The 24,747-nt window shown below is 40.3% G+C and overlaps 1 protein-coding gene across 3 annotated transcripts in view; it reads right to left on the reverse strand.

The window, feature by feature from the left end:
- Positions 1-24,212, reverse strand: part of Brd7 (bromodomain containing 7) — a 33,810-nt gene extending 9,598 nt beyond the window's left edge. For all 3 annotated transcript variants that reach the window (XM_055620905.1, XM_055620904.1, XM_055620903.1), the window contains exons 1-12: positions 23,902-24,212; positions 23,502-23,710; positions 19,077-19,206; positions 18,720-18,777; positions 14,668-14,812; positions 11,268-11,378; positions 7,165-7,349; positions 6,205-6,328; positions 5,488-5,563; positions 3,754-3,861; positions 3,259-3,394; positions 786-897 (exon numbers count right to left, since the gene is read on the reverse strand). In XM_055620905.1, coding sequence (XP_055476880.1) covers positions 786-897; positions 3,259-3,394; positions 3,754-3,861; positions 5,488-5,563; positions 6,205-6,328; positions 7,165-7,349; positions 11,268-11,378; positions 14,668-14,812; positions 18,720-18,777; positions 19,077-19,206; positions 23,502-23,710; positions 23,902-23,950 — 1,443 coding nt within the window. In that variant the 5' untranslated portion in view covers positions 23,951-24,212. The remainder of the gene's footprint in view (positions 1-785; positions 898-3,258; positions 3,395-3,753; positions 3,862-5,487; positions 5,564-6,204; positions 6,329-7,164; positions 7,350-11,267; positions 11,379-14,667; positions 14,813-18,719; positions 18,778-19,076; positions 19,207-23,501; positions 23,711-23,901) is intronic.
- Between the last annotated feature and the right edge of the window lie 535 nt (positions 24,213-24,747).

The raw sequence follows: 24,747 nt of genomic DNA on the forward strand, positions 1-24,747 counted from the left end.
TGTGCAGTTGCAAACAGGGGATAAAGCACTGAGATCATGGCTACCATGAAAAGTTATGACTTTCAGGCCTTCCTAAGAGCATTTGTTCCTGCAGAGGGCTTGGGTCTGATAGCCAGCACTCACATGGCAGCTCACAACCATCTGTAACTCCAGTTCCAGGAGATCCAACAGGTGTGCACATGCACAAAGGCAGGTAAAACACAGTCACATAAAAAAAAATAAATGTAATTTAAAAAATGATTACTTCAAGACTCCTCTAACTTGGTGACCAGAACATTCTAGGCATCAGCATCCCTCTCCCTCAGTGTGAATGTTTCCTGATTCTAGTCTTTGAGTCACATGTGAATGATTCCAGAGTGTAAATTGTCTTGAACTTGAGAGTTCACAGTGTTGACAAAAGATGCAACCAGGAAGGTTTTCCTTTCTGAGGCTCCCAGTGTGTTGCTATCATGTACAAGCCTCACTCCCTGTCCTGTCAGCCAACTTCATTCCCAGCTCAGGAGCAAGACTCCGTTTCATTTCACGAGGCTCCAGAGCACCTGATGACCTTTGAACTCTACTTCTGAGTCTTACCAAAATTAGTAGAGAATGTCATGTTCTAGCTCTCCCGGATCCTGGTAGATGACTTACTCCTTTCCATTCATTGTCCTCCACCCAAGACAGACTGTCCTTTCAGGGGAATGGAGTTCAGCTGTCACACTGGCTAATCCCTGGTCTCCTAACACTAAATGTCTAGTACTTCAAAGCCATTTATAAACTGCCTGTTTCTTGAGCAGTGTACTTACCATGTCCAAGTCCTGTAGGCTCCTGGAATGTCCTCCTTTTGTTAGAACATCCAGTAAACTATCTGCCATAACATACGGGTAATCTGGGCATGTGGCCAAAAACTCAGAGATGCTGAAAAAAAGAGTTGGATAAATCACTTCTAATAGAAGTAGTCTCCATGGCTTAGTCTCTACCACAGTCAACTCTCCCCATTGAATGCCCTTGGTTCATAAACATAAAACAGTCTGTTCAGAAACAACGTTGCATGTGCATACTTACCAGTGATTAATTTACCGTCATGAAAGAATTAGCACACACACAAAATAAAGCAAAAGTGAAATGTTCCTGAGGATACTCCGAAGAAAACAAAGATGTCAGCAATGGAGCTTCTTGTTAGTTCCGCTTAATAATCTCACTCACCTCAAGATTTCCATATCATCTCAAAACCTCCAAAATCACATCCTTGTTTGCATAAACAGGTATCACAAACTTAAAATACTCCAAAATGAAATGTCAGCTACTTTCCCCAAGTGCTGTTCTAAAATCACCCCCCTTTCAGTAAACCTGTCTTAAAACCTCCGATATCATCCCAACTTCTTACCCTCCAGTTAAGCCAGCAACCTACTAATTACTAACCCTTAACACCACAATGGTTACTTCCTTGGTCTACTGCTCATGCCCTGGTTTCTGCCCCAGAAGCCCAAGCTTTGTAGAGTTGCCAAAGTGGTCACTTCAAGCCAGACTGGGTCACTACTCTGTGGGCCACTGACAAGCTCCTGATCCCCTGAGTACACCAAGTCCTCACTGCACCTCCTTCCATGGTGACTCTTATGAGCTTTCCCCTCCACCTGTCTGTTCCTTATAGCTTGTCCTTATGCTCTTGGCTGGGTCAGGCAAGCTCTCAGTTCAGGTCCCTTGCTTAACTACCTCAGAGGCAGGATGTCCTGCTTTCAGAGAAGAGCACTTCCAGTTCCCTCTGCTGCGTTTTCCTGACTCAAGCATTACCTCTCCTTGAGCCACTTTGTCTCGCTCCAACACTGTCACTATCTGACAGGAAGGCATGGCTCCATTATGGAATCCTGCGTGTCTAAAAGAATGTCTGGCACATAGTGGGCACACACTGCTGATTTGTGGATCGCCTCAATGAGTAATCTAGAAGGAACGTGCCCCATTTTGTACAGTCTAAGGATAGGAACTGCTCAATTTGAAAGCACAGCCTGTCTTTAACTTAGGGATCCTGCCTGGTAACAACAAAATCACACACACTAATACGTGAGTGATCAGAATTAACCATGTCCTTGCCAGATATAAATAAACCAAACCCAAAACAACAAACCCCCTAAACCAGGACAATGGTTAATCTACTGTATTAAATTCTTGAACACAATAAAAGTTAACAAGGTACCAATGCCAAGAAAAGAAAATTCAGGTTTAATGTCCCATCCTGGACCATAGTCCTGGTAAATTGGTATAGTATCTCATTGAACTGATCAGATACAAAGTACTCAGCATCCTAGAGAGGAATACAGAAATTATTGACTCACTGTGACATATGAAAGAAATGGCTGGGAGTAACCACAATGGTTTGCTGGTACACGACAGTCAAACCATCCTGAATGTGGAGTGCTTTAGAAATTAAGCTGTCATGTCATATTTCATAGTTTAGGGAAAATGCTTTGTGGGTTCTTAAACTTCGCAAAGTCTGAAACATAACTTACATGTAAAGTTTTATAGCAGAGCAGGTTCTAATGTAAAAAGCTCCCAAACTTGAGTAAAAGGAACATCTTTAAAAAGGTATTTCTGTAACCTGAAGGTGGTAGCACATGCCTGTGATCCTAGCACTCGAGAGGCAGAGGCAGGTGGATATCTGTGAGTTTGAGGTCAGCCTGGTGTACAAAGTAAGTCCAGGACAGCCAAGGCTACACAGACAAACCCTGTCTTGAAAAAAAAAAACAAGACAAAACCAACCAAGCAAGCAATCAAACACCCTCCCCCCTAAACCAAACCAAACCAAACCAAACCAAACCAAACCAAACCAAACCAAACCAAACCAAACCAAACCAACATACCTCCCTCTCTCCCTCTGCTCCACAAAAGGTATTTCTGAGCTTAGGAAAATTGGCTCAGCAGTTAAGAGCACTTGAGACCCTGGATTTGTCTGTAACTCCAGTCCCAGGGGATCTAATACCCTTTTCTGACCAACTCCAGCATCAGCTGGTACATATGTGGTACCCACACAAACATGCAGGCAAAATACTCATAATAATAATAAAATAAAATAAAATAAAATAAAATAAATAAACCTACAAAGTAAATGTATTTCTATTAAAATACCAAAGAGGCCTATATCAGAAAGATATGTTCTAAAAAAAAAAAAAATACTAAACACATTTTCTATCATTTAGATAACTTTATAAGCCTACATATAAATCAGACATTGTACATTAGTATTTCAGAAAATAGCATGTTCAGAGTATTAACTGGGAGACTTACCTGAAATTGTTTGGAAGCTCAGAGTCTTCCCCATATGTTGAATAGATTAAATCAGAATCATCTTTGCTGATATTGGCAAATGTAGAGTCATAATGTGGGGCATAAGAACTATAGGGTCCATAATTCAAGTATAACACTGTCAAAAAAAATTCATGTTCAGGCAACTTGTAGAATCCAGTGTGATATAAATGCTTGTTTCATACTGTATTTTTTAAAAACATAAGAACAGTGTGTCACTCTGTCTATCCCCGATCTGTCTGAATGAATATGTTGAATTGGACACAGAGGGACATTGCAACGAAGAGCATCTGTACAAGCGAGCTACTACTACAAAGGAGGGAGGAAGACTCTGCAGACTAATAGCCAATTTCTCAGTTTCTTTTGAAGCTGACGATGAATTGCTTTGCAAAAATACCTTCACGAAGTCAGTGACTGAAGCCATGAATAATAATTACCCTTTCTCTTCCCAATTCCCTGAAACAGGTAGGGCCTCACCTGGGGTTACTCTGTTCCTTTTATCCTCTTTAAACCCCTGCAGCGTGTTCACTCCAGACTGCAGTCTTCCAGTCGTCATCCCCAGTCTTACAGGGCAGTAACCTGGCTCTAAGACAGAAAACTCAGCAGTGACAGGCATTTATGGTGGTGAGCCAAAGATGTCGTTTTCATCTATTTGACATGAAGGAGGTTGGACAGATTTTATTCCATCCATTTTTTTTTTTTTTTTTTTCTAAGACAGGCTTTCTCATTGTAGCCCTGGCTGTCCTAGAACTCTCTCTATAGACCAGGCTAGCTTCAAATTCAGAGATCTGCCTGCCCCTGCCTCAACCTGAGTTCTGGGATTAAAGGCGTATGCCACCATCGCCTGGTACTCTATCCATTTTTAAGCTATGGAAATCTGAATTTGGAAAGGAATGTGGCTCAGAACATAAACCTGGTCCTCTTCACAATACTGCTTTGCCTTGTGGAACGCTCTATCATCACATTACACTCCACTTGTAAGTAAAATTTTATTAGAAATAGCCTCAACAGACTGAAATGCACCTATAACCCCAACACTAAGGAAGCTCAGGCTTTTTGAGATAGGATCTCGTGTAGCCCAGGTTGGCTTTGACCTTGCTGTATAGCCAAAGATGACCTTAAACTCTTGATTTTCTGCCTCCATATTCCACTTGCTGACATTAGAGACACCTGCCACCACACCTAGTTTCTGCAGTGCTTTGCTTATGCCACGCAGGCAGTCTAACAAATTACTGGTTAGTGAATGTAGGCTTACCCTTTCAGTTTCCAAATCAAGTTCTTCCTTTGCTTCAAAGTTTCTCACCAGGGCTACCACTGCTATTCCCCAATCCCTTAGCTCACTGATGACATTAATCTAAACATCATCTCCTTAAGGAAGCCCTCCCTATCAAATGTCAGGCAGCCACCCTCTCTCTTAGACACAATTATGACCGAGCTAGTACTCTGGAAGACTTATAACTGCAGACAGGTATTTTTAAGAAGTACTCAGCTCATGGCACACATCTTTTTCTGTGATGTTTCAGGTGTCCTTAATCCACAGGGTGTTAAAGTAAGGGACTTGTCTCAGTTGCATCCTTTCATATGCCTTGTTAAACTTATGTTGGACAATGACTACTGGATATCACTTCCTAAATGTAGGAATTCTGTTACTATCCACTTCTACTTTCCTACTATGTTTCTCGATAGTTTGGAAATGCATTATTTATTAAAAAAAAATTAATCTAGGTAGAAGCTAAACTAGTTGTTAGCAAAAAACACAAAGTGCCCAGACAAGTTTTTTGTGGTTAATAGTTAGATTTATTAGTATTCAGGTTGCTTTAAATGTGAATGTTGTATTAATGGTTTGGACAAGAGGTGCTGCTCAAAAGGCTGTAAACATCTACCCTGGGAAGTTCCAGAAACTTGGAGGAAGTAGGTCACTGGAGGTCAAATCCTTGGAGGATCTTGTCCTTGACCTCTGTCCCCCATAAGGGGAGTAGCCACTACAGCATGCTCCAACCACCTGTTCTACCTCAGCAGAAGCTCACAATCAATGGGGACATGGACTCTGGACAGAACTGTCTTATACTGTTTACCCAACGTAATAATAAGTCCTTTTTCCTGTGAGCTATTATGGTAGGTGTTCTGTCAAAAGCAAAGTCTGACCAACATAACAGTTTACTGTCCTTTGCAAACAGTGCCAGGCTCACAGTCTTAAAAGTGTGATCCTACCTCCTACAACGGGATCCACAGGATGGAGAAGTCCTAGGGTTGTTGTTCCATCTGGTTTTCTTCGTTCAAATTCACACTGAAAAATGACCGAAGTATCAGGTGGAATAAAGTTTAAGAAATTCTATATATATATACAGAACACTAGCCATCAAATGAACAGCATAGGATATTCATTAAATTCAGAACCCTGACTTTCATAGCTATGCCTACAATGTACTGATGGGCTACAGAAATGAAAGATGAGGGAATCTAATTTTGAGAAGCTGTGTGGGCCATTAGCTCTCCCAAACTATAAAACAAAAAACTATCAAAGTTAACAGACTCACAAACTGCTGGGGGTTGGAGGGTGGGAGGGGGCAGCCATGTATGACTCTATTTGGTTATAAAACCACTGTAATCATAAGTACAAAAGACCAGAATATAAGTTATTAAAATAAAGTCTGCTGCCAGGTAGTGCACATCTGCAATTCCAGCAATATGAGTGGCTGAGACAATTGGATAATGACTTCAAGGACAGTCTGGCCTACACAGTGGCACCTTACTTCAAAAAGGAAAAACACCCAGCAATATAGAGAACAGGACAGCCACACTTTATTCTTCTGTGTACTGTGGTGACTGAAAGTTCTATGGCAGATATGACTGAAAGCACACAAGAAATTAAAAAAAGCCACTGGTCTGAGAGACACAGTGAGCGGGTGGAGGAACAAGGCCCCTCACCTGACTGTTTGCCAGTCGCCGGGTCAGCTTGCCCCCTGACTCCTGGACAACACGCTCAATCTGCTCGTGCTCCCTTTCCGAGTTGCTGCTTCTCCATTTGTCTTCAAGCATATCTTTGTCTTTCCTGAGACACACATTAATTCAAAGTTAAAAAGAACTGTCTAAATAAGACGAAAATATTAAAAGGCATCCTAAAGATGAACACAGGAAGTGGAGACTTGTCCTACGGTCACTAAATAAAGTGTCACCCTCCAGCAACCTGGCGAAGGTTCCTATATTACTTTTCTTACACTTTTGCATTATGAGAGTTGAAACCCAAACTGTTAATTCTAGCATTCCAGTATGGGTGGCACTGAGGCGCTTGGTAATCAGTGGTGTGAGTGGGTAGCACAGGTGACTGTCCAGCCATGCCATGCCACGCCAGAGGCCTGCCCAGACACCAGGACCAGCAGCTCTTCAGTGTCAGCCCATCTATTTAGATAACTCTAAGTCTTTATGAAATAAAGTTATATAAAACTCTTTATATTATAGTTATATTCTATAGAAATTAACTCCCTGACACTATAACTCCTTAATTAATAAAAATGTGTATTTGGAACTGTTCTATGAGCTGTTTGGTCAATTCTACACAGTGCTCTGTATGACAAGAGGGGTATAAGACTATTAAAATGGACGTTTTTGTTTTGAGGCAGGGTTTCTCTGTGTAACCTTGGCTGTCCTGGACTCACTTTGTAGACCAGGATGACCTTGAACTCACAGAGATCCACCTGCCTGTCTCCCTGAGTGCTGGGATTATAGGTGTGCGTCACCTGGCCTGGCTTAAAATGCACTTTTATAGAAAGAAAGGTAGCACTAACACATGGAGACTTGGTTGGTTTCCCAAGTCAGGCTTGAATTAATATTCCTGTCTTACTTAAAAAAAAAAAAAGAGTCTAAGTTTCATAGGTCCAAATGCATTACTTTTTATTGTCCTTGTTGGGGCTTTTGAAGGCTTGTGCCTCAGCATCTCCAGGGTCTTCCCTTTCTCGCTGCCAGCAGCCATTGTCTTCCCCACTTTGAGAGGCATCTGTTCTATCTTTCTGTTTCCGAGTTTTCTGCAAGTCTGCCATGAAGTCTATACTTTGTTTCAGGCTCTGAATCCTCTCCTAGAAATATTAAAAAAAATATTGTGTAACTGTTACTAAGCAATGCATTTCTGTCATGAGAGTTAGCACTCATTACTAAGGAGGGAAGAAAAACAAGTGTGAGCACACCAAAGGAACGAGGCCACATATAGTTCAGAGTGGCCCAAACTCATCATGTAGCTGAGAATGATCTTGATCCTCCTACCTCCCTCCCCATCCCCCTTTATATAGTACTGGGGATTAAACCCAGGGCTTCCTGAATTCTCTGCAAAGTACTCAGCCAACTGAACTGTCTCTAGCTCCTTTACTTGGCTTTTAAAGTACTTATAAAACTATGGAGTGATGTATCAGACTCCAAATATATGAAGATATGACAGAGGTCAAGTACAAACTTGTTCCCTATCTCCCAGAGGGTAGCAGGGTTAGCAGTTATTTCAGCTTTCTCTGAACATGGTAATATTTTTAGCAAACTGAGTGCATACTCAATATCTGGCAAATAAATTATTAGTAAGTTATATACATTTGTCTTCCTATCACTATGTAGTACTTAGAATGCTTTCTAATAACAACAATGTATAATAAATACAAATTAACCAGAAACACACGACTAGATATTTACTCTCAGACTCCTGGTAAACATTGTCAATACAGCTCTCTAGGAGCCACTTAATTATTACTTCAGGGCAAATTCCTATAGTGGAGGGTGAAGGGATACTTACTACTAAACTTTTTTCCAGGAAGATATTATCAGTTTGCATTAGTATTTGACAGTTTCTCTGAATAAGGGCCAAACTGAACAATATCATTAAAACAAAAACACAAAATCCTCTTCAGTATGCTTTTAAAAACTGTGCTATTTTACTCCATAACTTGAGCAGTGAATTTGGCTGTTCACTGTATACATTACTTAGGTTGTATCTATTTATTTGTGGATCCTTAGTATAGACTGACACTGTAGCCACTTGATAAAGACTTAAATCACAAATTCTCAGTAATTTTTAAATTTCCATTTCATAAATTTGTAAAGCATCAAATGTAACAAAAACATTTAGGGATATTCTTATATATAATGTACACAATTCTAAAGTATAAACAAGAAAAAAAATTTCTAAATTTAGAAGTGTCACAGGAAAAAGTTTAATTTTACTTTGAAAGAAATGCACTTTCTTTTTTGGTAATTCATGCCTCTGCATAAACACGCTGTTTAATATAGCCTTCCTCCCTTCCAAGATAGGCTTGCCTAATCCTGGCCTCAAGCCACTTTCTGTCTTAGAGTCCTAACACTTGATGGAGTGCTTGCTCTGTACCAGACAGCTTTGAATTAAGCACCAACCCCATCTACAGGAAGAAAGGGGAGACCGGCTGCACAGCAAGGTCACCAGCTTCTCAACAGCAGGGAAAGACACTTCACTAGTCTGATCCCAAGGCCACCGCACTACAAATACAAATATGTACTTGTAGTACAAATATGACTACAAATAAGGGGACCAGGATATGGCATTCTCTCAAGTATTTACAATGATCTTTCCTTTGCCTTCTGTTGCTGTTTTAAGACAAAAGAACTTCTCTGTCGCCTATATAGGGCTCAAACTCCTGATCTTTCTACTTCCATCTCCCAAGGGTTGAGGTTATATCCTCACGCCTGGCCATCAGTTCTTCCTTTATAAAAATAACAACACATATATTAAGTACTAATATTTGGGTGTAATGGAAAAAGTGGCGACTGTTACCATTTTTTCAATGAGTACTCATAACATCTGTCTCTGAAAAGATACCATTCAGGAAAGGAGTGAGACTGTCTTTGCAGTCTACACTGTTAGACTAAGTAGTGTTAACTCAGAAAGTCTAAATTTAGACTTTTATAAAGATTTAGACTTTTTTAGAGATTTATAAACCACTGCTGTAAGGATCCCATCCATCTACAGTGGAAGTCAAAAGGAGGCTGGAAAACAGGAGAGTTACAGCTCCAAAACATCTTTAAAAAACAAGGCAGGGAAAGAAGGGAAAGTGGACAAATTAATCCTCTTGTTCGCAGTAAACTCTACAAGACAGTGAAGTCTTTTTGCTTGTTATGCAAGTAAGAATTGGTTAAAAGGAAGAAGGAGGAGGAGGAGGAGGAGGAGGAGGAGGAGGAGGAGGAGGAGGAGACGACAAAACAAAACATCCCTAGACTTTTCCTTGAAAATCTATTATACACTGGGTATGGTGGTACTTACCTTTAATCCTAGCATTCAGGAGGCAGAGGCAGGCAGATCTCCAAGAGTTCAAAGCCATCCTAGTCAACACTGCAAGTTCCAGGACAGCCAGAACTATATAGCGAGACCCTGTTACAAAACAAAAAACATACACACTGTCTCTCCCTATCTCATATTTATTTTGGAGTGAATGCAGACTGTATTTGCTCAATGTACTTTTACAACAAGTAGGTCTGGGTTTTTTAAACCTGGAATTAGCTTTATTTTAGATTCTGAGAGTCTTTCTTCAAGAAACAAAACAAACATTTTACATTTTCCTTTACAAGTTTTGATGTCTAAATATCTGGAGTGCAAGGATAATCATCAATTAAAATGTTTCCTTTTCCTAGGTAAGTTGATTCAAGAATTTCCCAAAGTCAGGCATTCAGACACCGACATCTGTACACTGACTCTTTTCTTCAACTGTAGGAATTTAATACAGGTGATCGCTAGACAATTCAGAAAACTAAGTGAATATATGAAACTAATTTTCTATCCTTTAATTGCCCCAAGCCCGGGCTTAAGTTTTTTATCCTGATTCCCTTCTCCTGTGTGTGTGTCATAAAGAAACTAATTTCTTCTTTGTATAATCTGTCTAATCTTTCCAGTCTCTTCCCTATTTTAGCCCTAATCTGGAATTGGAAAAGTGGTGCTAGAAGTCACTTTGGAGTCTAAGACTGAGGCCAACCCCCCAACCCCTTTTTTTTATGGGTAAGACTCATAAACTTCATTGCCACAATCTATGTGCAGCACAGTTTAAGCTTTCTCCTGCAATTGGACAATGACTCTTTTTCTCTTTTCTTTGAGACTGTATAGCCCTAGAACTCTCTCTGCAGACCATGCTGGTTTCGAATTTGGAGATCTGCCTGTCTCTGCCTCCCACACAGTGGCTCACATTCTTTATTACGCATTATTACCCTTTAAGGAAAGGACTGCTCTTGTAGAGAGGTAGCTTTGAAAAACTGCAAGATATTTCTCATTTGTATATTTTATCACTATGAGCCCTGTACTTCACTAGGGAGTGCAAGGCTGAACAGAACACTAGATTCCCATACTAATGGAAACAGTACTTTTCTCCTAAAAGGACTCACACTTCACCCAATTTTATTCTGAAATTCAGGCTGCTGTATCTTCTGTAGCAAAACAAATCTGTCAAGCGCTAGAGGAAAATAATTACAAGGAGGGGCTGGGGATGTAGCTCAGGTCACAGGCACGAAGCCCGGGTTTGAGTTCCAGCACTGAATAAAGCTAAAAGTGGTGGCATATGCTTAATCTCAGTTCTTAGGAGATGGAGGCAGGTGGGTCATCATCCTTGGCTATTTATCCTGGTTTATTCAAGGCTAGCCTTAGCTACACAAAACCTTGTCTAAAAAAAAAGGCTGGAGAAATGGCTCATGAGGTTAGGTTCAGCCTGACAACCCAAGCTTAATCTTCAGGATCCACTAACTCCCTACAAGCTGTCCTCTGACTCCCACACACATACTGTGGCAGGTGGGTAAGCAGGCACACACACAAATACATAAATAAATGTGGTGATATAACTTTTGAAAAAGAAATGACTATATGTGAGCGTATTATTAGCTTTTCTTGACAGAAATTTTCTTATTTCTCTCTACTTTAATATGATTTGTCAGTAAGGAAAAGTGTTAACTATAGCAAACATATAGATTTTATAGTATTCATTAATTTGTGATAGTTTCTTTACCTGACTAAGAATTTTCATCCCTGAGTGCAACAGCTTCTTTGCAGCTTTATAATAAATGGTCTCCGGCTTGTTGTAAATCATTGCATTAGTACACATTAGCTTGAAGTTATCCTACAAAGAGAATATTAAGGGGAAAAGTACATTATATAGAATAAAACTCTTACTTCTTTGTCTGAAATCATATACCTCCTGTAAAAATCTGGAAAACAAAACAGAGAACAGACATCTTTTTTTGTTACCATTTGTTAAATAACTATAGCAATTTAAGACTAACAAAGTAAATATCTGTAAACCTGTTTCTAAAATCTTAAGCATGTTAGCATCTCCACAATGTAAACTTAAAAAGCCTTTCCAATATAATAATCACACACCCAGGTGATTGTGGTACACACCTTTAATCCCAGTGCTCAGGAGACAGAGGTAGGTGGACTCTGTGAGTTCGAGGCTAGCCTGGTCTACAGAGTGAGTTCCAGGACAGCCAGAGCTGCAAAGACAAGAAACCCTGTCTCGAAAAACAAAACAAAAAATTATATACATAAAAACTTTGAAGAAAACATTTCTATCTCAAATTTAATAATCCAAGCTGGGTAGTTCTTATAACTAGAAATATTACCCTCATTTTTTAAAGACAAATTTTAAGTTTCCATTTAGTGAGTTAAATATTTCACTTCAATTTTAATTAAAAACTGGAACTACAGTTAAATTATAACAATTTATTTCTGACAAGCTCAAATAAACTGAATAAAAATATTAAAATGTTTACACTACTTTAAAGTGTTTAGACACTACCATAAATTAAACATAATTTGCAGATATTATAAAACTATGTCAATGTGAAATAAGCCATACAACCTCAACAGCCTCAAGGAGTTACAACATAAACCTAGAGTAGCCAAATTATCAGAACTGCATTTGGGGCTCACATTTCAGAGATGTGTATGTTCCCAAGCATGAGACCTGCACTTTTTCCTAGTAAGACATTTTCACATCTGTAAACATGTTAAAAAGGGGAAAAATATAACCAGAAAGAAATACCCCACAAGCTTTCAAATCCCAAACAAAATCATTCAAATCTCACTGTTTAGTAGTGATGACAGTTTAGAACATTTAAAAGAAAAGAAAATATAGACTAAGTTCTCTTAAATTTATAAACAGACAGATTCAAAGTCTACAACAAATTTGCTATTAAGTTAAAACCAGATGAAAACATATGTGGACACTTGGCTCTGGTCACGAATTTTGCTAGATTATGGACCTCTCAGAATCTTACGTGAATTATAGAGGAATGCAAGTGAGGCAAGTACATTTAGTAAACCAACAGTTGGCTATATCTGGCACGAGAGTAGTGAGTTTATGAATTGGCAAGAGATCACTTTAATGATTCTATGTCTTGTCTGTAAAGTAATTTATGGTGCTGGGGCTTAAAGAGAGGAACCAACTATATCCCTAGCCCAAGGTGACTTTCAGAATCCTTAAATTTTAGCTGCCATGCAAGTTGGCATTATTGTACTTTGTGTGATGGCACTTGGTCACTCAAAAAGCTGAATCTTTTTTGTACACTTTTTTTGCCTGTGGAAAACTCCAGCAGGATAAAATACCCCATTTCAACATTTAAACATACTCAGGGGACAAACTTCTACTTGATCCTGTGACCATGAGTAGGTATGGTCCCCAAAGACTCATGTGTTTGAATGTTTGAACCATAAGGAGTAGCACTATTAGGAGGTTTGGCCTTATTGGAGGAAGTATGTCTCTGGAGATTAGAGCTGAGCTCTTACATGTGCAAAATTAGTTATCAGTCTCTTTCTACTGCCTTCGGATCAAGACGTAGAAATCTCAGCTCCTTCTCCAGCACCAGGTCTGCCTGCATGCTGCCATGCTTCCTGCCATGATGATAATGGAGTAAATCTCTGAAATTGTAAGCCAGCCCCAATTAATTTTTTTTTTTTTTTGTAAGTGTTGCTGTGGTCATCGTGTCTCTTCACAGCAATTGAAACTCTAACTATGCCAGACCACAAGAGAAAGATCAACAAACAAACAAACCTCATGTTCTAAAATTCTTTTCTCCTGAGTGATAAGGTCTGAAATAAAGTTTCAGACTAATTTTCACTAGATAAAAATATGCCAGGAAAAAAATGTCCATTAAGAAAAACAGTGGAATTCAGGTTTTCCAGGTAAGTTGATTATTACCTACACACTCAAACTAGAGCTGATGCCGGTAGTCTGCTCAAGTCTTAGCTGATTAACAACATGTGAATTAAAAAAAATGAAACAATAAAGTTGTTTACTGGTTCATTCCTCTGTAAGTGTTCAGTGTCCATCTTCTAAGGTGGCTGAACATTACCATGTGGGACCCCCACCTCAAAGGGCAAATCACCCAAGCCAGGTTAACTGTGTGTGCAGTCTAATGCAAACTTTAATCACATAAGGTTAATTTTAAAGACTAACAAGAAAGTACATTACTGAAATCAACATATACTCAGACTATTTGAAGAAGAAAAAAACCCAACAAACATACATGCTGTCCTGGTAGCTTCTAGATTATTTCAGGGAGTATGTGCGCATTTGTGTGTGCATGAGGTGATGTCAGGGTACTTCTCTCGCTGATCCTGGAGTTCTTTCTTTCAACTAGATTAGTTGGCCAACAAGCTCTTGATAGCTGCCTCTCTCCACTTAAGCCTCCTCTCACAGTGCTGAGATTACAGAACCCACTGTCAGGCCTGGCTTTACAGAGGTGTTAGAGATTCAAACTCCTCCAAGTCCTCAGGCTTGTATAACAAGTATTTAGGTCATCAGGCTGAAACACAACAAGTGCCTTAGCCACCTTGGTGGCTCAGATTTGCAGATTACTAAACAAACAAACAAACAAAAACCCTAAGAGGAAAAAAAATAGATTGAGACAGGGTCTCTATATAGTCCCGGCTGTCTTGAACTCACAGAGATCCAGGTCCACTTGCCACTGCCTCCCAAGTACTGGGATTAAAGGTGTGTACCACCATGCCCAGCACTAAATACATTTTTATAAAGAAGTTACCTTATTTGCCTATTGTGTATGTGTGTGCACATGTCTGCCACCACCCACTGTGGCACATGTGGAAGCCAGACGACAACTCTGTGGTGTTGGTTCTCTCCTTCCATCATGTTGTTCCTGGGAATCTGATGCAAATTTGCCAATTTTTAACACAATTTTCTCTTTTACATAGGATCCAAGAGTTTAACTCTCAGTTTAAATGCATAAGAGTTAAACCTACTTCTCTAATAAAAACCTAATGAGCCAGACCTGGTGGCATACATCTATAATCCTAGTCCTTGGCAAGTGGAGGCAGGATGATCAGAAGTTCAAGGCCAGGCTGAGCTAAACCTTTCACTATCATAAAACAAAAATGAAACTACATATTACCTTTAGTTCTTCTATGGACTGGTAGTCATTATTCTTGATCTTTTCTTTCATGGTACTAAAATCCATTGGGTGTTTAATTATCATGGAGTAGCCAGGAGCAATAAAATCCGTCACAGGAAATGAAAAGAAAGCACTTGGGTCTTTTCTGTGCAGGTACATAAATGGTAATGTTATATTTTATTTCTACCACAACCTACTGGTACAGAAGCAGAAGTCAGAACAATAAACTCTCATATATATATTAAAAAAATCTCTATGCTTTTCCATGAAAAATTGAAGTGATTTTCAAGACCAACTAATATAAGAGTAAAATAGTTTAAACAGCAGTACTCTTCAGACACAAAACCTCTCTTAGAAGAGCAGCCTAATTAACAAACAGCACCTTCTGTGAGTAAACTAGACCAAGTAACTCTTCAATGACTCAGCCTGGTTTATCTACAAATACGTACCTGTAACCTTTCTGGTTCTGTACCTAAGAGGTGTATATACTCAGTCCATAAATGCATATTTTTCTCAACCAATGAACTAGTATTTCCATTATGTAGATATGGAGGTTCTACTCCAGAAAAGAATTTAAAGTTCCTAATGGACTGTGGTGGGAACCGATGGGATATGGGACAGGGATGCGACTGGACATGAAGACAGGGACTGGAACTGAAAGAGGGTCTGGTCCTTTTACTCTGCTTCCTTCCCTCAGGCCCTGACAGCTTGCTTGGGGCACTCACTCTGCAGCAACATCCCTCTGGCAGGCCTGTTGTCCCTTCCAGACAGGCACCCAACTGGAGGTAGTGGCCTTGGGAAGTCAGCAATTTGTGTGACCCTCCTATGCTGTTAGTCTTCTGGTGACTCTGGAGCCTTAGCCTACAGGTCCCGGCCTGTCTGTTTCAACCATCCTCTGCGGTTGCTCAGGTCTGAGGAGGTCAGAATACACATGTGAGACAAATGTGGAAGAAGATTCTAACCTACCATGCACAACGTGCCTTCAGGGGCTTTTACTCTCCCAAAGTAACTCACTACAGAGCAGGGCTTATGAATGCTGTATGAATCTAATGGGAGGGGTACTGTTTCTTTAATAGAAACTGAACATCTGGCAGAGGCAGGATGAGTTCAACCCCCAGAATAAACATGGCTGAAGGAAAGAACTAACTCCTAAAAGTTGTCCTTCGACATTCATACAGTGCAGTAGCAAGCACATGCATGTCAAAGCACACACATACTGACCCCTACATGAGAAAACCAGTACTTCCTATCACAAGCTCATTCTCAGGCTTTATACTACAAGAGGAGTTTTCAAGTTAACTAGTGGGATAGGGAAAATTCACTCCAACCCCACTGTATAAAGGCTCTTTTAAAGAAGAAGGGCACCATCATTGATGTAGCCAGGGCTCAGTGTGGTTTTGATGTTTGAGTACACAACACTAGTATTTTTAATAGTGTCAGGGTCAAGTATCCATGCTCTACAGGCTAGCTTCTTAAACTGTAGGGTGTTACTCAATATGGCATTATATAACCATGAGTGGGAAAGGTGTCAAAAAAATTTGACAATAGAGAAAGCTTTCTGAAGGTAAAACTAATAATTAACTCAAAATCAAACTTCTATGAATCTAAGGTGTTTCTGTCAGCACTTGCCTCTTCATGTGGCATGACTTGACTGCAGCCTTGGCCTTGAACACACATGTCAAATTTCATGCCATATGATGTCGACAAACACTGTCTAAACTACCATGGATGAGACTTAACACTATTCTAATGTTACCAATTGCAGTGTCTTTTATTATACAAGCAAGGTTTTCAGTTTTTATTGAAACACAGTTTTTTTCACCTTATTCCTCAAAATGTGGTTGTCAGGTTAGTGTATTTTTGGATTGAATTATCTTAGAATGTCTGATTTTACAAACTGCTATTTGAGTTGCATTAAGTGTCATTTAAAAAAAAAGTTAGGATGAACCCTGGTTTGAGATGAGGACTTTATGCATAACAGTTTCTGAAATCGCCCCCAAATCTTCTTTTTGCACTACATGTTTACGTGAGACAGCATTCTCAGCACTGACAATTACAAATTAAAAATATGCGTCAACACCGAAAAATGTTGCTTTCTGTCCATTACCAACCATCCAGCAACTTTAAGAATAAACAGGCACATCTCTGCCATTAGTATGCAAACTCACTTTCATCTTGAAAAAAAAAAAAAAAAAAAAAAAAACAGTAAAAATATATGCACAACAAAGTATGTTTTCAAATACATTTCAAGTTGGGCCTGAAATTTAAATTAAAGGCACACCTTTAATCCCAGCATTACAAAGGTAAAGGCAAAGGCAGAGACCGGAGGAGTTCCTTGAATTCAAGACCAGCCTGGATTACAAAGTGAGTTCCAAGATAGCTAGGGCTATGTAGACACCCTGTGTCAAAAACAAACAAACAAACAAACAAAAAACCCACAAAAGAAAATCTTATTTGTTAGCCAAGAATGTTACCACCAGAATTCATTAAATATACTTTTTAAAAACCAGGTTTAGTTTGGAGCCACAAGGATAAAGAATCATCCAGTTACTAAGGCTAACCACAAAATGTGGTTCTGGGTTCTGATTAATGGATTTCTCTGGACACTAAAGTAGACTTTTTTTTTTTTGGTACGGTGGTATTATTGACAAATGTTCTGCTCTTTACACTTTATAGGCACACCTTCCAACTGGGATACAATATCAAATACTTAATTCTTCTCTGTTGACTGCTGCAGATACCATTTTCTTAGCTATGTGAATATCTGAATAGAGACTGGCCAAAGCCTGGTATAGTAGCACTTGCCTTTAATCCCAGCTCTTGGGAGGTAGAAGCAGGAGGATATCTTTGAGCTCTAGACCAGCATGGTTTACGTAGTGATTTCCAAGCCAGAGCTATATGCGGAGACTCGTTTGTCTCAAAATAAGCAAAACAAAAACAAAAAGACTAGTAACTGCTAATTTTAACTGAAAGCCAGACAGATGCTGACCATACAAACTGTATCAGATTTCAGCTTAAAAAAAGGTTCTGTTCTGCACTAACAGATAACACAGTGAAGAGAGACGTTTTCTATCTGAATGTATATCCCACAACTATCAATCTCAAGTAATGTTAGGTATCTTTGATTTGGAATTCAAATTTTGAGTAAAAAGATATATCAAAATAACAATTTTAGTTACAGTTGAGCTTCTCTTTCCACTTTATGAACTTAACATTGGCTCACTCTGCCTACCAGAATATTTTAGAAAACGAAAAAAAAAAAAAAAAAGAAAAAGAAAAAGAAAATTATACATTTTTATAAGACTTAAAAAAAAAAAAACTATTTATGTATACAATGTTCTATCTGCACATACACCTGCAAGCCAGAAGAGGGCACCAGACCTCATTATAGATGGTCGTGAGCCACCACGTGGTTGCTGAGGATTAAACTCAGGACCTCTGTAAGAGCAGCCAGTGCTCCCAAATTCTGAGCCATCTCTCCAGCCTCCAAAATCGTTATATTTAAAAGGAGCATAAAGCCAGGCATGGTGGCATACACCTACAAGCTCAGCATTCAGGAAGCTGAGGAAGGAGTATAGTGAATTCCAGGTTAGCCTCAGATTGTGAGATCCTGTCTCAAAAACAAAACACTCAAATGAGGGGCATAAAATGTACAGCATTTCATTTTAATACCTGCTGAACACCAGGGCGCAGGAGCTGCACAAACACACAGAGGGGATTGTTCTATACTGCCAACAGGGGTAGGAGGTGGCTGTATTGTTATTCCTAGTTTCAAGTCTGAACACGAGAAACTAATTTAGAAAGGAGAAACTTACCACTTCATAAAAGCCTTCAAGTTGCCAGTTAAAACAAACCTAAAAAGAGTATGTGTCACCCTCTTGGGACTACTTTTGTTGACAAGAAAGGTACTTATCATTTACTTTAAAATCAAGAATGTTTGGGTTTAGGCCACACAATATGACTTCAGGTTATGAAAAACAGAGATGTGCTTTGGACCTGTATGTTCAACCATTTAATTACCATCTTTTTTTTTAAAGCTGAAAAACATTTACCTTTGCAATTGTCTCATGAGTTGACTCAAAGCTTCCTGAAGGGGTGTCTGTTCTACTTCTAAAGAAACAGGAAACTTGTGTTAAAAGGCATAATAATCTAGCACTTCAGTTTTCTATCTATATGACTCATCTATCTTTTACTAAATGCCTCACACAAGAATTCAATTTATCACCAAAGTGCTGAAGGCAGAGAAAACCATTCCAACACTGGAGCCAACTTACAGCTCTCAGGAAGCAAGAGAAATAAGAGAACTCAGCACATGTCTGTAAGTTGTGACTCAAGCTAATGCTCAGTCTTTTCCCTCCCTACAGCTTCAGCCTCCTTTCTCAGAAAAGACAGCTCAAAGCAATCCCAACCTTCTTGTTTGGCTAAAGAGCTTGCGAGAGGCTTCTCAGGAGGCAAGTCTAATCTTATAGGGGCATGACACTGGAGATCTTTCTCTGCCTCGCTCTCCACACGGTCTCGATCTCGCTTCTTTTTATCCTCCTAAATAGAACAAAGGGAAGCAATTTAGAAGTATTTCACAATCAACATCTTAAATACGCATTGTTTTATTTTCAAAGGAAAAAGGTACCGCTGAAAAGAATAAATTCTAAATTAAGAAATATTAGTGTATTTTGCTGCCATCTACTGGATAAAAAGAACATTTCATCAAGTAAAAGAAGTGTATTTCTCTATGAAAGAAATGACTGATTAGAAAAATAATACCATTCACAAACACAATATAACATATGTCAGAGCAAACCTAAAAGATCCCCATAACCTTCTGGGAAAAATCATAAAGTATTAGTGAGCCAATAAAGATCTGAATAAAACCATATATTTTCATGTTATACAATATACACAGAGCTATGATAGAATTGCATATATGTGCATGTTATATAAAAATTTGTAACATATGATCCTTAATGTTGAGAACCTGCTAAGAAAAAAAATAAAGATAAAAGTGTAAAAGATCTGAATAAAGGAGATATACTATGTTAATAAAGTGAGCCAATTCTCTCCAAAGTCATCAAATTCAAAGTAATGCCACTCAAAATTGTAAAACAGAATTTTCCATGAAATCTGACAAACAAATTTTATACTTTTTCTTGAAGAACAGAACAGTTTTGAAAAAATTACAGTGAGATAATGAAGAGGATGTACTTCCCTGGAAAAGCACTTGCCTAACAGCCTAAAGGCTTGGCTAGGTTTGATTTCCAGCACCGCAGGCAACCAAATAAGCAAGGAAGCAAAAGGTACAAGAGAGAAAACATTCTCAGCACTAAGCATTTTCATAGTGTGATTGTAAGACAACGTGGACATGACGGTAGATAAGCAGAACAGAAGATAAATCCAGAAACCAACTTACACACAAAAACTCCAAATAAAGACTTAAATATACAAAGCAAAACTTCAGACCTTAGATAAATAATTCTTTGAGACCCAAGAGTAGGAAATTTTTTTCCTTAAATGAAACATAAAAGGACTGATTCTTAAAGAACACATTTGGTAGCCCTGACTTAATGGCTTGTTTATTTTATGTATGTGACGTATATGTGTGTGCCTTGGGTGTATGTATGTACATCACATGCATGCAGTGCCCATGGAGGCATCAGTTATCCTGGAATTGGAGTTACAGGTGGGTGTGAGCTTCTTGATATGGGTGCTGGGAAGAGAACTCAAGTTCTTTGGAAGGGTAAGTGTTCTTAACAGCTGTTTCCCCAGTCCTAAATTGAAATTTAATTTATAAGCTTCGGTGCCTCAATAAAGCCAATAAACAAAGCTAAAATACCTAGCCATATACTGGGATTGAAACACAAATACCCACAAAACAAAGAACAGGGATAGATACAAAACACAAGTACAGTAAAAAGAGTAAGAACCAAATAAAAAAGGATATCACAGTAATTCACAGGAGGGATGTGAAAACCAGCTCAGGCTCCCCAAGATTCAGGAATTTTATAAACTTTAAAACCCAGAAGACAGGGCTAGAGAGATACCTCAGTTAAGAGGACTGGCTGCTCTTCCAGAGGACCTGGGTTTGAGTCACAGGGTGTCTCACACCTCCAGATTCTGGGGATCCAGTGTCTTCTTCTGACGTCTAATGGGCATCAGGCTTGTAGCAGCACACAGATATACATGCAGGCAAAACACCCAACCAAATTAAAAAATAAAACAAAAACTTGGAAGACAGCCTCTCTGATGGCAATATTTAAATGTCTGACAAGTTTTAATAAAAATGTAGAGAAAAAAGACTTTAATACCTTCTAGATCAGTGGTTTTTAACCTTTTAATGCTGTGACCCTGTAATACAGTTTTTCATGCTGTGGTGACCGCCAACCATAAAATTATTTTTGTTGCTATTTCACAACTGTAACTGTTAGGAATTGTAACGTAAATACCTGTGTTTTCTAATGGACTTAGGTAACACCCCTGTGAATGGGTTATTCTGTCTCCAAAGAGGTAGCAACCCACAGGTTGAGAACCACTGTTTTAGATGGTTGAGTAGGTACAATTAGGAAAGTAAATATAATTACCTTGCAAAAGCTTTCCCCCTTTTCCAGCTAATCCTTTCTCCATATATAGTCTAGAGAAACATCACAACATAGTACATAAAGTAATACATAAAAGATAATACTGACTTATGGTTCTTTTTTTGTTTGTGTAGCCCTGGATGTCATGGAACCTGCTCTGTAGCCCATGCTGGCCTCAAACTTAAGAGATCTGCCTGCCTCTGCCTCCACAAGTGCCACAAGTGCTGGGGTTAAAGGTGTGTGCCTCCACACGTGCCTTCCTCCTACTGTGGCTCTTAAGCTGAAATGTGCATTAGAATCTTCTGACGGCTTTGTGCACAGGGGGCTGGCTAGTCAGGGTCCCCAGAGCTCCTGGCTAAAGGTACAATGTAGAGACTGAGAATGAACTGCAAAGCTCTGTATCGGCGACCCTAAAGTGTGAGCCCTGTACCAGCAATGCCCAAGTAACCTGAACGATTGAAGATGCACATTCTCAGGTTCAGAAGATAAAGTTGAGTTTCCCTTAAAGAACACAAAAAAACTAAGAGAAAAAATAAGAAAATCAGAGGGAAGAAAATGATCAGAGAGATACTTTCAGCAAACACCTTGGAATCAAAGGCATATGTATCCACTGTGAAACACCAGAACAATGACAACAGACAGGGGCAATCCCAAAAAGTCCAAGAAAGCAAACACTGCTCACAAACTAAGAATTAGATCGCAACAGATTGACTTTTGAGTGGCAGCCTGAAAACATTTAAAATATGCTTAATTTTAAATTTTAAAATGCTTTTAAAACTCTGAGAGAAGGGGAGGTGGAAAGATGATGCAACAATTAAGAATACTTGTTCTTCTAGAGGCCCAAGTTTGGTTCCTACAATGGAAAGTTCACAATTGCTTGTAACTGATACCCTCTTCTGGACGTACCAGCATGCACCCACACGTCCATCCACACATGAATGCTTGCACGCACATGCACTAAAATTTAAAATTCTGAGAGAAAATATCTTCCAATTTATTGACTTAAACTCAATGACTCCGTATAAGAAGTCTACCCAAGGGCAAAGATTTTTAAATGTGGAAAACTTACAAAATCTACCTACACACACTTTTTCTTAGATTTCTAAACAGGGGTGGTGGCACACAGAGATAATCCCAGCAATAGGGATTGCTATTACTGGGTTCTAGGGCAGCTGCATACCCAATGCTGAAGTGCCCAAAAGTATAATCAAGACAAGATTTCTTGAGATCTTACGTAAAACAATTCAACATGTTCACTTCCAAGGCTCTCAGTTAAAGCAAAAAGACTCATGCTTCTGAGCATTTTGTAATTTAGGAAATGAAAATAGCAAACGGCCTGACCAAAGACTATGACTACAATCTAGCTAAAGGCAATAAAAACCCAGGCAGAAAGAAATAAATTTAAGCTATTTCTTTTTTTTCCCTGGATAAATTAAGACATTTTAAAGAGACAATCTCTAAGGTCTGGTTACTCAGCAATGCGTTTATTGATATGGAATAGGGCACTTTGGCTGTATAAAGCAATAGAAAGATTCTAAAACTGAACTACAGAAAGGACCATTTTCAAAAAAGCCTGCCACTTAAAGGCAGCTAACATTTTGGACAAGTCCAGGCATGGATGGGCTCACCTTTGAGAAGAAAGTTAATTCTTACTTTTCAGCCTACTTTATAAATCAAGACATCAGCTACTTATTCTTTTCTATTAAATGGGAACGGCTGTTTTTACCCTTGTTTTATAGTTATTTCAGGCTTCTAATCACATTCTCTTCAACAGACTCGAACCTGGTTGTTTTTTTGTTTGTTTGTTTGTTTGGAGGCAGTTGCATTAAGAAGCTGAGGTTGGCCTCAGTCTCCGGAGTGTTGGCATTAGAGGCACATGTCATCACGTTGCAGCTCGATGTGGCATTAAAATACTTATTTCTGAACAACATCTGAACACCCACAGATCCCATTCACTTCTGATGAACGTTTGACAAACCTCCGAGGCTTTCCGGAGAATGCCTTCTCAGCCTTCCAAGAGAACTATAAAAGCATCCTTTGAAGCAGCCACTGAGGACCAGGACTCAGCTGCTGACATATGTGGGGACAGCACAAGTAATCGAGGGGATAATTAAGACTTGCTGAGCTCCCAGGTGATTCAGACTTCTAGTCTGTTCTACTCCTCCACAAAACCAGACGTCCCAGGCACCTTGGTGTCCCACTGGACAGAGGATAAGGAGGCTGGGAGCTGGAGACGGGGGCCATAAGCAACGAAGCCACCTTTACCTTGACTCTTCTCCTTTTCCTCCCCTTCTCTTCCCCCGGAGCCTGCTTCTCTCCTTTCTTCCTCTTTTTCCGTTTTCTGTCCTTGTGTTTGTCATGGTCGCTTCTGTCTTCGAAGAGGTTGGAGTCGTGCCCGGAGCTGCCCGTGGAGAGCTCAGTGACTTCGCTCCCTCCCACTTTGAGGACCAGCTTCAGGGGCTTCTCCACGTACTCTGAAACAACAGCAGGGCGCGGGCTGACTGGGGGCAGACCGAGGGCGGGCGCCCCACCTCCCAGCGCCCCACGAACACCCGCCGGGGCCGGCAGGCCCGAGTCGAACGCCGCCCCGCCGAGGGATCTCCGCGGGTCCGGGCCTTGCGGGCAGGGGCGGCGCGGTTCCGCAGGCAGGCCGCTCGCTCCTCACCCTCGTAGAAGTGTCGGTCCGACTTGTGCTTCTTGTGCTTCTTGCCCATGTCCGACCGGGCCCCAGAGCCCGCCCCCCGCGCCAGGCCCAGGCCGTGCGGCGCCGCTTCCGGTCCGGGCCAGGCGAGCGGAGGGCGGGAGCGGGGCCCGCGAGACCCCGCGCCGCGAGGCAGGGGGACGGCACGCGCCCTGCGGCGCGAGGTCTCTCACGAGAAGACCACGCGCGAGACGCGGCACAAGCGCGAGAGCGGTGGCGGGAGGGCGAGAGGCCCGCGGACCGACGGGAGAGAGGGGTGGCCGAGCGGGCGGCATGCAGGCTGCCGCGCGTGGTGACCCCTGGCGGCCGGAGGCGGCGCTGCAGCCTGGGGCGGGGCCGCGTCTGGGGGGCGGGGTCGGAGGCGGGGCCTGTCTTCTACTTCCTTTTATTGCATCCTTTCTCCTTTCTTCCCTCCTTTCCTGACTCCTTTTAACTTTCCTTTGCTTTTATTTCTTTTCTTTAACAAAATCATTGACTTCCAGCTGAACCGGACCTGGCAGACACCAGCACATTGATTCTGCCAACCCCAACGATCTTCGTTTGATCTCCGGGACCTACGTGTTGGAAGGAGAGAATCGACTCCCTTAAGTTGTCCTTTAATGTACTGTGGTACTTTGCATCCATACACATCCCTTATACAAATAAATACATGTGTGAAGAAGAAAAAAAAAAAAAGAACGAAAACAAAGCCTTATTGAGGATAGGGTAAAGCCTCCGAGACGTTAACTAAATAAAACCCACCAACTGTGGAGCAGTGCTTTTAAAAAGTGAGCCCTGAGGTGAAAGTTTGGATTCAAATGCTGGAAACAC

This window comes from Psammomys obesus, unplaced genomic scaffold, assembly GCF_907164565.1.
Source record: "Psammomys obesus unplaced genomic scaffold, mPsaObe1.curated_primary_1811, whole genome shotgun sequence".
Taxonomy (NCBI): Eukaryota; Metazoa; Chordata; class Mammalia; order Rodentia; family Muridae; genus Psammomys; species Psammomys obesus.